Genomic DNA, 12,874 nt, shown 5'->3' on the forward strand with positions numbered 1-12,874 from the left:
TAATAAAAATAATAAAGGTCGTATAGACAATGATTAGTTAGGAAATGGAGAACCTGGGTAAGGAGAACATCCTAAAACATTATCAACATAGTAATTGCTATTATTATAAATACCAAGAAGCAGAGCTGGCATTTTGGTATAAAGGGCTCAGCCTTCATCTGTGGCACCAGCATCCCATATGGGCACCATTTCTAGTGCCGGCTGCTCCTCTTCTGATCCAGCTCTCTACTATGGCCTGGGAAAGCAGTAGAAGATGGCCCAACTGTTTGGGCCCCTATATTCGCGTGGGAGACTTGGAAGAAGCTTCTAGCTTCAGATCTGCTCAGCTCTGACCATTGCAGCCATTTGGGGAGTGAACCAGCGGATGGAAGACCTTTCTCTCTGTCTCTCCCTCTGTCGGTAACTCTGCCTCTCAAATAAATAAATAAAATCTTTTATTATAAACAAATACTAAGAAGATAATTAAACAGCCTGCTAAGGTGAAGAAGCTACATGTATTTTTCTGAAAATATGTTTAAATATTAAACTTCAAGAGTTTTTTTTTAAAGATTGCATAGGTTATGAAATCAAGAATATATTCAAGGGGCTGGTGCTGTGGCGTAGCAAGTAAAGCTGCCACCTGCAGTGTTGCCATCCCATATTGGCACTGGTTTGAGTACTGGCTGCTACACTTCCTATACAGCTCTCTGCTATGGCCTGGGAAAGCAGTAGAAGATGGCCCAAGTCCTTGGGCCCCCTCATGGGAGACCTAGAGGAAGCTCCTGGCTCCTTACTTTGAATTGGCACAGCTCCAACTGTGGCGGCCATCTGGGCAGTGAACCAGCAGATGGAAGATCTCTCTCTGCCTCTGCCTCTCTGTAATTCTGCCTTTCAAATAAATAAACAAAACTTTTAAAAATAAAGAATATATTCAAGTTTCTGGTTCGGAGGATTTGAAATTAGAAAGTAATATATTCAAGCTCCTGTTCTGTTATTTCTAACTTAAGTCTGATATTTTTCAGTTTTTTTATCATTTGCAAAGTATAAATAGTTAGGTATCTATCAGAGTTTTAATGAAAATCAGTTGAAACTATAAAGAATGTAGTGGCAGTCTGCAAACTGTCAAGTATTATAAAACGGTGAACCATAGTTATTTCAAGAAAGGTAAGTAAACTCCAGTAAAAATAAGAAAGATATGGGCAAAAGTATGACTAAGTAAATACAAGAATGGCAAAAAAAAAAAAGCCCTAGGTTCTGGGGTTCTTACCCTGATCTACAAATAATGGTCAACAAACAAAAAATGATTTGGAAAAGCTATAATATAATTCTTACTGTATTCCTCTTCCTAATTCTCTTTATAATCTCAGGCCCTTTGTAATATAATATGCCTATTTTCCCAAGAATCATCAAAGCAAATAGCCAAATAGACAAAGTTTAAAAAAAGGTATGTACTTTAAAATGTTAGGGAGAATTTTAAGTCAAAATTGGTTCTGATTGTGACAGAACACTTGGATCAGAATATAGGGAGCACTTGGATATTATAATTTAGACACTTCTTTCAGACTATCTCCCTGTCATCTACAAAATGTAAAATTAGACAACAGTGCACAATGGACTATGAAACCTAGGAGAAACACTGCACAAATAGGTTAAGTTCTACCTTCAACTTGACTTTTCCCTACAGGCATTTGTTGAATCATGACACAAAGAAACAGGACATATAAAGAAAGTGGCATTCTTACTAGACTGCAGAGACAGAGGCTGGGGTTCAGGAATGCCAAAAGAGCAGGAACTTGGGAAGCAACGATCTGGAAAGAAGGGTACTGCAGAGAAGCAAGTCCAAAAATCTGTATGCAATTTCCCCTTGAGTTTCTATCTGACTTCCAAAACGCATGTGTGGACTGAAGTTTCAAGAACCAGTGGAAGGCCGGCACCGCGGCTCACTAGGCTAATCCTCCGCCTAGCGGCGCCGGCACACCGGGTTCTAGTCCCGGTCGGGGCGCCGGATTCTGTCCCGGTTGCCCCTCTTCCAGGCCAGCCCTCTGCTGTGGCCAGGGAGTGCAGTGGAGGATGCCCAGGTGCTTGGGCCCTGCACCCCTGGGAGACCAGGAAAAGCACCTGGTTCCTGGCTCCTGCCATCGGATCAGCACGGTGCGCTGGCCGCAGCGCGCCGGCCGCGCCGGCCATTGGAGGGTGAACCAACGGCAAAGGAAGACCTTTCTCTCTGTCTCTCTCTCTCACTGTCCACTCTGCCTGTCAAAAAATAAAAATAAAAAAAAAGTTACCGATTCACGGTAGTAAAATAAGCTAGGGAGGCATACTGGAATCTCCAGGGCAATTACGAAAAGAATAATATAGGATTATAAAATTAAGAACCTAATAGTGGCCGGCGCCGCGGCTCACTAGGCTAATCCTCTGCCTTACGGCGCCGGCACACCAGGTTCTAGTCCCGGTCGGGGCACCGGATTCTGTCCTGGTTGCCCCTCTTCCAGGCCAGCTCTCTGCTATGGCCAGGGAGTGCAGTGGAGGATGGCCAAGTACTTGGGCTCTGCATCCCATGGAAGTCCAGGAGAAGTACCTGGCTCCTGCCATCGGATCAGCGCGGTACGCCGGCCGCAGTGCGCCGGCCGCGGCAGCCATTGGAGGGTGAACCAACGGCAAAGGAAGACCTTTCTCTCTGTCTCTCTCTCTCTCACTGTCCACTCTGCCTGTCAAAAAAAAAAAAAAAAAAAAACTAATAGTGAAAGAAAACTTGATAATAAAAATATAAGATTGATCAATGTCATTATTCATCATGGAAAACAAAACCACAAAAAATATTACCTCACACTTATCAGATTGGCAATCATGAAAAAAATAAAGTAGATAAAATATATAGGCAAGGCTGTAGAGAAATATGAACTCTTACACACTGTTGGGGGGAATGAAAAATGATACAGCCACTATGGAAATCAATTCTGGCACTTTTATTCAAACTTTTGGAAAAATGAGAAATTTGGTATTGCTATTTATAAAATTTGTAAATCAAGTAATCTTGGGACTACCATGTAGTGAGAGTTGCTTAAGAATGAAGCAGTTGGAGAAAATAGAACTAATGAATGGAAGAAAAGACTGAATTCTAGGGGCCTGTATTGTGGCTTAGCAGGTAAAGCTATAGAATGCAGCATTGGCATTCCATATGGGTGCTAGTTCAGGTCCCAGCTGCTCCACTTCCAATGCAGCTCCCTGCTAATGGCCTGGGAAAAGCAGAAGATGCCAGATAAAGCTCCTGGCTCCAGGCTTTGATCTGCCCCAGCTCAGGTCACTGAGGCCATTTGGGGAGTGAACCAGCAAATGGAGGCCCTCTCTCTGTGTTTCCCTCTCTATAACTCTGGCTTTCAAATAAAAGTAGATCTTTCAAAAAAGAAAAGAAAAGAAAAACTGAATTTTTTTTTTAAGATTTATTTATTTGTTTGAAAGGCAGAGATACAGAGAGGCAGAGACAGAGAGGTCTTCCATCTGCTAGTTCACCCCCTAATTGGCCGCAACAGCCAGCACTGTGCCGATCTGAAGCCAGGAGCCAGGAGCCAGGAGCATCTTCCAGGTCTCCCACAGGGGTGCAGGGGCCCAAGGACCTGGGCCATCTTGTACTGCTTTCCCAGCCCATAGCAGAGAGCTGGATTAGAGGTGGAGCAGCAAGGACTTGAATCAGTGCCCACATGGGATGCCAGAACTGCAGGTGGAGGCATTACCCACTAAGCCACAGTGCCGGACCCCCCAGAAAAACTGAATTCTATCATTTGAGTCCCTGTATCTGAGCATGCCTGAAGTCCTAGAATCTTCATGTATATAAGCTAATACATTCTGTTCTTAGCTTAAGGCAGTTTAAAGTGGATTTCTGTTATTTGTAATTATGGATTCCTGACAGCTATATTCAATATGTACTTAATGCTCAACACAAACACCATTTTATTAGCTATAATATAATATACATTAATCATAGATATGAGGGCTTATCAAACCTTACCAAACATTCTTTGGCCAGGAATGCTGGTTAAGTTCAGGTCTGTGTCTGTTCCACCAATGGAAGGGACAAGCACTCAAGATAGTAAAAAAAAAATTTTTTTTTTTTTTTTTTCAAAATAGTCTGATACTGACAAAAGTGGAACTTTCCAGTAATTCATTTGGATTTGGACACTGCATTTGGACACAATATTTCCTCCTGATTAGGAAGTTACACTAACATTAATTCCCCAGGCTGGCACTATGGCGAGTGGGTAGGACCGCTGCCTGCAGTGCCGACATACCATACGGGTGCCAGTTTGAGTCCCAGCTGCTTCATTTCCAATCCAGCTCTCTTCTACGGCCTGGGAAAGCAGTAAAAGATGTTCCAAGTTCTTGGACCCCTGCACCCACGTGGGAGACCCAAAAGAAGCTACTGGCTCCTGGGTTTGGATCTGCCCAGCTCTAGCCGTTGTTGCCATTTGGGGAGTAAACCAGGGGATGGAAGACCTTGCTCTCTTTCTCTGCCTCTGTCTTTCTGTAACTTTGCCTTTCAAATAAATAAATAAATCTTTAAAAAAAATTAATTCCCTGATTCTACCTTTCCACCTTCTTTCTGCATAACCAGACAAGACACACACACATACACATGCATGTAAATTTTCTAATATCATAAAATCATTGGTCAGTGGTCACATAGTTTATTCACCATGCTTGCAAAGATAAAACACAGCCATTCTTTAAAAAAAAAAGTCATTCTTATATAAATCAGTGAAACCAACTGATATTGAGTGTATTAAGATTACAATTCTATACACACACACACATATACATTTGACATATTGATTTTATGCTATTAAAATCATCTTTAGCAAAAAGGAAAGATTTGGTCTTTAAGTCTCTGGAAATACATTTCTAAAAATTCAAACGATAACAGTGAATGATTTCTTAAATACTAATTTTTTAAATAATTACTTTCATATTTTCTGAAGTATTAATACCTCCACAAGAAAATTTTAATTACAATAGACATCATGATAATCTCCAGTTTTATAACTCTATTTCCAAAACAGATACAACTCAGTTACTTTCAACAGCTAACTTTTCATTAACATCACATTAAACAATAACATTTACCTATGAAAATACAATCTGTAAAATCAAAGAAATAAGCCTATTTGAAAATGCTCACGTGTAAACTATATATGAAACTTTATAGTACACTTGATTTTTTAAAAAAATAATTTTACTAGGGCCAGTGCCGTGGCTCACTTGGTTAATTCCCTGCCTGCAGTGCTGGCATCCCATATGGGCGTCGGGTTCTAGTCCCAGTTGCTCCTCTTCTAGTCCAGCTCTCTGCTGTGGCCCGGGAGGGCAGTGGAGGATGGCCCAAGTGCTTGGGCCCCTGCACCCACATGGGAGACCAGGAGGAAGCACCTGGCTACTGGCTTAGGCCGTAGCGGCCATTTGGGAAGTGAACCAATGGAAACAAGACCTTTCTGTCTCTCTCTTTCTCACTAACTCTGTCAAATAAATAAAAAATAATAATTTTACTAGTATATTTGGTCAAAATGTGTCAATTTCCTTTACATTAGACAAAATGGCTTAACTTGAAACTGACTGATAAAAATTTTTTAAGACTTAGAAGGATTAATAACACTTAACTATTTAATGTACGATTTTAAATATTTTAATATACTGTACCAACAGTGTGAAACTAAGTAAATCTATTTACTTCAGTTATACTTAGAAGTGGTATTCTGAAGAAATGTTTAATATACTTTAGTTTCCATAGATTCAAATTACATTAATCTTTGTTGGATAATGAAATACAGTGGTTAAAGGGAACTTGTTAATGTGAAGAAATACTCAGAAAATATCAACCAAAAATGTTTGTGACCATATACGAAAGTTCAAAGTACAAAATGCAATTTAGTATCATCTTGCAGATTATAAATATAGCACTGAGATATTAAAATACACACAGAAAAAGAACAGATATAGAAACAATACCCTTTTTAGTTGCTGTTCTTTTAAGCTTCTCACTGTTCTTGCAGGTTCAGAAATGAAGTTTTTATAGTTTTCACATATATTGATCCGAGACTGGGCTACCTGCATTGTTCCCTCGAGAAAAGATTTCCAAACAGGATACATGCTCCTAAATTCAAAGAAAGATGAAAAATTGTTAGGCAAGAAAAAGGAAGAAAAAGTTGGCTAAGCCTTTGCTCACTGGAGAGCACTGATAAACAGAATGACTGCCTTCTTCTGAGAGCAAATGTAACTACATTGGCTTACAGATGACACTACAGCACACGAAAAAGGATGCAGGGCATACACTCTAGTCCTTCATATTTAGCAGTAGTAAGTGGTAAGTCATTAGCTTCTTAATCATAAAGGGATATATGCAATAAAATTCAAGACAAAGTTAATATATAAAAATCAGTGAATAATTTAGATTCTCTAGGTCTTTCATTGTTACAGGGCTACCATTATGAATACAAAATTTTACTACTTAATGAAGGTATTTCTGTAATTTTACAGTTGAGGTAAGTGAGGTTCAGAGAGATTCAGAGAATCACCCTAGGTCATATAAGAACATGTCAGAATCAAGATTCAATGAAGATTGGGTACCACTCTTTCAACTGTACCATATTATTGCTCATATTTAAAAAATCTATCATGAACAATTGCTCATGTGCTTGAGAAATCTAGCTTGCCTGATAAAAAAAGGATATCTATAGAACTATTGCTCTACATCTGTCTCTCTGTTTTAACAATGCTTAGCCAGCACCACACTGTGCACTTTGCAGTCATTCCAGGCAAGTCCTACCACCTGCGCTGATACACGTGCTCAGCAATTACTTACCCTTTGCTTTTCCTAGCCAACTTCCTTTTTAAATCTTCTTTCCTACATTGCTAAATGCCTCAGCCAATTCTAGTATGCTCTTACACTATTATAAGCCTATTTTATAATATAACAATGGATGATATTTTGTTGTTTAAAATAGGATGGAGTGAAATTTTGATAAATTACAATTTTCATCTCCTGAGATTTCCCTTCTGATGATCACATGGATTTTTACTATAGCAATGTATGAGACCATATGCTACATAAAATGTACTTATGAGGCAATAGATGTAAACAAGAAAAAGAAAAATTCCCTGGGTCCCCTCATAGTATTTAGAGCTAAAGCTCTAAGTTTTAATCAAGGAGTCTAATGGATTAGTTAGTGTAATATACCAAATCCATTTAAATGGAAATAGTCATTTATTCAGGCAAAGATGTATTACAACCACTTTGGAAAGATTCAATGTGCTATGCCAGCCAAAACTGTCAGCATAAAAGTGTGGATAGGCTGAATAATAGCAAAACTGAGTTGTTGCCCATGGCCTCAGCATAGGACAAGCAATGAACTTATAATACACTTGTGGCCATCGCAAGATTGCATTGCATTGCTCTCCCAGGCATATCAGCAGGGAGTTGGATCAGAAGTGGGGCAGCTGGGACTCAAACTGGCACTTATGGGATGCTGGTGGTACAGGCAGCGGCTTAACTAGGGGTGCCACAATGCCGACCACCATGAATATGTTTATGTAATTGTTGTGTGTGTGTGTTTTTTTTTTTTTTTTTTTTTTTTTTTTTTTTTTTTGACAGGCAGAGTGGACAGTGAGAGAGAGAGACAGAGAGAAAGGTCTTCCTTTTGCCGTTGGTTCACCCTCCAATGGCCGACGTGGCCGGCGCACCGCGCTGATCTGAAGGCAGGAGCCAGGTGCTTCTCCTGGTCTCCCATGGGGTGCAGGGCCCAAGCACTTGGGCCATCCTCCACTGCACTCCCTGGCCATAGCAGAGAGCTGGCTGGAAGAGGGGCAACCAGGACAGAATCCGGCGCCCCGACCAGGACTAGAACCCGGTGTGCTGGCGCCGCAAGGCGAAGGATTAGCTTATTGAGCTCGGCGCTGGCCTATGTAACTGTTTAGTTAACAACTCTACTGCAGTGAACACTCCACAAAGACAGGAGAATATGAGGGACTTCACAAAGTATCACACTAACTTTTAATACCATTTTCCACAAACGTTTTTGGCTATCCTCAAATGCCTTGCTAACTGTTGTATTCTGCTCTGGTTTTTCTCCCCAGGCTCTGTGTGTTGGAGGCCTGTCTTGAATGTAGCATGTAGACACGGGGTGAACCTTTAAAAGGTGGGGCTTAGAAAGAGGTCCTTAGGTCACTAAGGGTACTGCCCTCCAAAGGGATTAAGACAGAAGTCCTAGTGAGAATAAGTTGCTATAAAAGCCTAACCTTGGCCCTGGAGTCTCTGAGGCTTCCTGTTCTGAGATGTGATTTCTTCCTCTCATGCTCCTGCCATTTACCATGGGCCCTCACCTGAGCCAGTACCATGCTATTCAGACCTTCTACCTCTAAAACTGTGAACCAAACCTTTTTTCTTTATAAAGTTAGCCACTTCAGGTATTTTTTATGGTTAGGAAAAGCTGACTAACACATATTCTTACAGCCTAGCAAATACAGAATGATTACAAAAATATGTATTGGATGAATATATAAATTATGAGATTTAACCATAAAAAGAGAAATCTTTCCATTACAGAGTTTAGAGAGAGAACTTTAGAAAATAGCAGATAAGGGCTAGTGCTGTGGCACAACAAGTTAACGCCCTAGCCTGAAGTGCCAGCATCCCATATGGGCGCCGGTTCGAGACCCGGCTGCTCCATTTCTGATCCAGCTCTCTGCTATGGCCTGGGAAAGCAGTGGAAGATGGCTCAAGTGTTTGGGCTCTTGTACCCACGGGGGAGACCCGGAGGAAGCTCCTGGCTCCTGGCTTCAGATCAGTACAGCTCTGGCCGTTGTGGCCAATTGGGGAGTGAACCACCGGATGGAAGACGTCTCTCTCTCTCTCTCTGCCTCTCCTCTCATTGTGTAACTCTGACTTTCAAATAAATAAATAAATAGCAGGAAAACATATCCCAAAAAATGAGGTACCATAACAAGCACAGAAATTAGTTAACAGTCAGAAAACTTGTGTTCAAGTTCTAGTTTAACCAAGATATTCATATGTATTCAATATATTCATATGTAGTACACACCACTATACTTTCATTTCCTCAACTGGCAAATGGGGAAATAACAGAATTAGCTACAGCATGTACCTCACAGGGCTATTTTAACAGTCAAATGCAAATGATGTAAAAATTCTTGGCACACAAATTCTTCCAAATGAATAAATAGTAATAGTACCAGAATTGTAGCAGAAATAAGAATTCTTGCTAATATAAAGTGCTAGTTCCAATGTAGCAGTGTTTCTTTTGGCTCTGAGTAAAAATAACCATGTCTTAGATTGAATTTTAAAAAAAATTTTATTTGGGGCCAGCACTGTGGCACAGTGGGTTAATGCCCCAGCCTGTGGTGCCGGCATACCATATGGGAAGTGGTTCAAGTCCAGGCTGCTCCACTTGCAATCCAGTTTACTGCTATGGCCTGACAAAGCAGTAGAAAATGGCCCAAGTCCTTAGGCTGCTGCACTCACACTGGGGATACAGAGGAAGTTCCTGGCTCCTAGCTTCAGATCAGCTCAGCTCCGGTTGTGGTCATCTGGGGAGTGAACCAGCGAATGGAAGACCTCTCTCCCTCTGGCTCTACCTCTCTCTGTAACTCTGTCTTTCAAGTAAATAAATAAATCTTTAAAATAAATAAGATAAATCTTTAAAATATGTTATTTTATATGAATCAATTTTGAAGGAAAAGTATCAAGCATGTATATGATACTCTGCTCAAGCTAGGAAATGAGGCTTAAAATCATAAAAGAACTAAAAAAATTCCTTTAAAGGCCTATCATATGGTAGACACAGTGCTACATATTTTACATTTATATCATCTTTTTAAAAATATTTATTTATTTGAAAGCCAGTATGACAGAGACAGACAGACTGACAAACATACACAGGGATCTAACATCCACCAGTTTATTCCTCAAATCGCTGCAACAGCCAGGACTGCACCAAGCTGAAGCCAGGAGCCAGGAGCTCCAACTGGGTCAACTACATGGGTGGCAGGAACTTCAGCACTTGAGCCATCATCTGCTGCTTTCCAAGCACATTAGCAAGGAGCTGCATTAAAAGTGGAGTGGCTGGGACATGAACCAGCACTCCAATATGGATGTAGACATCCCAAGCAGTGGCTTAACCTGCTGTGTAACGATGCCAGCTCCCCTTATGGCATTATTTCATCCTTATCACAACTCTGTAAGATTACTACTGTCCCCAGTTTATAGAGGCCCAAAGAGGCTGTGAATTTTTGTAAGGCTATTCAATGAGAAAATAACAACCTGAAGGTTGCAACTTGGACTTTGCCATTATCATTAACCATCTTTCTGCTTTTGGCCCAATTTCAGTTGTCTCATCTGTGACAAAAACCACTGATTCCACTCACTACCTTCAGGATTCTGATTGCAACCAGGATTAACCCCTATAAAACCCATAATTCATTTGATCATACCCTCTTTCAACTGTCTCTCACCCATCATATCAACTCCCTTCTCAGCTCCTTACACAGCCTAGACTTCATGGTCTTTCATTACAACCACTCCCATACGCACATCCTCATTACCTTTGCCCCTCTCTCTTTACATTATTATAACCTACCAATGTGCTGACTATTCTTGAACTTTTATCCTCCCCAGACATCTTCCCTAACCCACACCTGCCAATTTACCATATTCACTTTGGATATTTAGTAGGCCTAATGTGCATAAAAACAAATTTTTTATTTTTCTAAATTCTGTTGTAGGAATCTATTCCATCCTATTGATAGCTACACAAATCTGCTAACTGAGCAAGCAAAAAAACAAAAACAAACAAAAAACCCAAATTCACTGATTCCTCCTTTTTTCTCATATTTCACATCTGTTTCATCAAGAAATCCCATTGGCTAGGCTCACAGAGTATAAAAAAACTCAGGAAGTTTATCTCTTCCTTTCAACCACCCTGCTTGGGCCACGATCATCTTTTGGTTTGGTTATTGCAACAGTCTGTTAACTGACCACTCTGCTTCTGCTCCTGTTCCCCTATGTCTGTGCTCTGCACAGTACAGTAACTGCAGTGCCACTACTCCTTAGCACACCATGTTCTTATTATGCATACTGTCCTTATCACCAAAATTCATATATGTTTATTTAGTCACTTGTTTATTATTTGTATTCCTTCATGAAAATATATGCTCCTTGAAGCAGAGGCTTTTTTTTTTTTTTTTAATTCACTGTAGTATCCTAAGCACTTAGAACAGGCTAAAGCAGGGGTTAGCATCAGGGTGTAATGATTAAGCTACTGCATACAATGCCAGCATCCCACACAAGAGCTGGTTCAAGAACCCATCACTTTACTTCCAATCCAGTTCCCTGCTTATGCACCTGGGGAAGCAGCAGAAGATGGCCCAAATACCTGGGCCACTTCTGTCCATCCAAGAGACCCAGATGGAGTGCCAGGCTCCTAGCTTTGACATGGTACTTACTATAGGAGGAGGGAATGTTGGAGCCCAAGTTCAAACCGAGATTTCTCTGGCTCCCAAACCTCTGTTCTTCGGCTCACATAGATTGCTTTTGGTCTCAGTAACAATGTAAAAAATAAAGAAGAGTCTCTTCACTCTGATAAGGGTATACCAAGATTTCTGTGTCTAAAGTCTTTTATATCCTACATGATTTTTGTCTCATTCTATGCCATTATTTTTGTCTTTCTTGTTAAACTAACTTATTTTCCAAGCTAAAATATATGTACCTTACAACTTCATATAAAAGATAAACTACTAACATTTACCATATTAATGAAATCACAACTAATAAAACACAAAAATATTCATCTACACCAACCTAAGATCATGATACTATTTCATTAATGGATAATACACTGGAAAATAGAGAAAATGTTACCAGAAAACATCTCTTATTAAGAAAAAAACTAGGGACCGGCACTGTGGCATAGCAGGTAAAGCCACCACCTGCAGTGCCAGCATCCCATATGGGTGCTGGTTCATGTCCTGGCTGCTCCACTTCCAATCCAGCTCTCTACTGTGGCCTGGGAAAGCAGCAGAAGTCAGCCCAAGTACCTGGGCCCCCACACTCACATGGGAGACCCAGAAGAAGCTCCTGGCTCTTGGCTCCTGGCTCCTGGCTTTGGATCAGCCTAGCTCTGGCCACTGCTGTCATTTGGGGAGTGAACCAGTGGAGAAAAGACCTCTCTCTTTCTCTCTTTCTCTCTCTCTCTCTCTGCTTCTCTCTAACTCTGTCTTTCAAATATATAAATTTTTTTTTTAAAGAAACAAACTAACAAATTCATCTTGACTATGTGGTGATCTACAAATCTACTCATGGAGTAACCTAACAGGCACACACATACATAAACACAAATTGAGTGCATATAAAAGCAATGAATTCTGAATGAGATTGGTGGACCGCATCAATATCAATCTCCTATGTCATAGTACAGCAGCAGTCATGAAAGCTGTTATAACAGGAGGAAGAGCGTAAAGAATGTAAGAGTACTTCTTTTTCTTATTTCTTTCTTTTTCTAAAAAATTATTTGCAAAGCAGAGAGAGAGACAAAGAAAAGGAAAGATGGGGAGAGAGAGAGAGAGACAGACAGACAGACAGACACACTCCCATCTACTGGTTCACTACCCAAATGCCTTCAATGGCCAGGACTGGTCTGAGCTGAAGCCAGAAATGGGAACTCAATCCAGCTCTCCCAAGAAGGTGTGGTAGGGACTCAGTTATTTGAACCATCACTGTTGTCTTCTAGTGTCTGAATTAGTAGGAAGCTGGAACCAGGAGCCAGAGCCAGGTATCAAACCCAGGTAATCCAACATGGAATGTGGGTACTGTAACTGGTGTCTTTAACGGCTGTGTAAA

The 12,874-nt window shown here is 40.6% G+C and overlaps 1 protein-coding gene across 5 annotated transcripts in view; it reads right to left on the reverse strand.

Annotated features, from left to right (window-relative positions):
- FCHSD2 (FCH and double SH3 domains 2) overlaps positions 1-12,874 on the reverse strand; it is a 299,407-nt gene that overhangs the window by 153,036 nt on the left and 133,497 nt on the right. For all 5 annotated transcript variants that reach the window (XM_002708714.5, XM_051851103.2, XM_017344834.3 and 2 more), the window contains one exon: positions 5,974-6,118. In XM_002708714.5, the coding sequence (XP_002708760.1) occupies positions 5,974-6,118 (145 nt within the window). The remainder of the gene's footprint in view (positions 1-5,973; positions 6,119-12,874) is intronic.

The sequence above is a fragment of the Oryctolagus cuniculus genome, chromosome 1, assembly GCF_964237555.1.
Source record: "Oryctolagus cuniculus chromosome 1, mOryCun1.1, whole genome shotgun sequence".
Lineage (NCBI taxonomy): Eukaryota > Metazoa > Chordata > Mammalia > Lagomorpha > Leporidae > Oryctolagus > Oryctolagus cuniculus.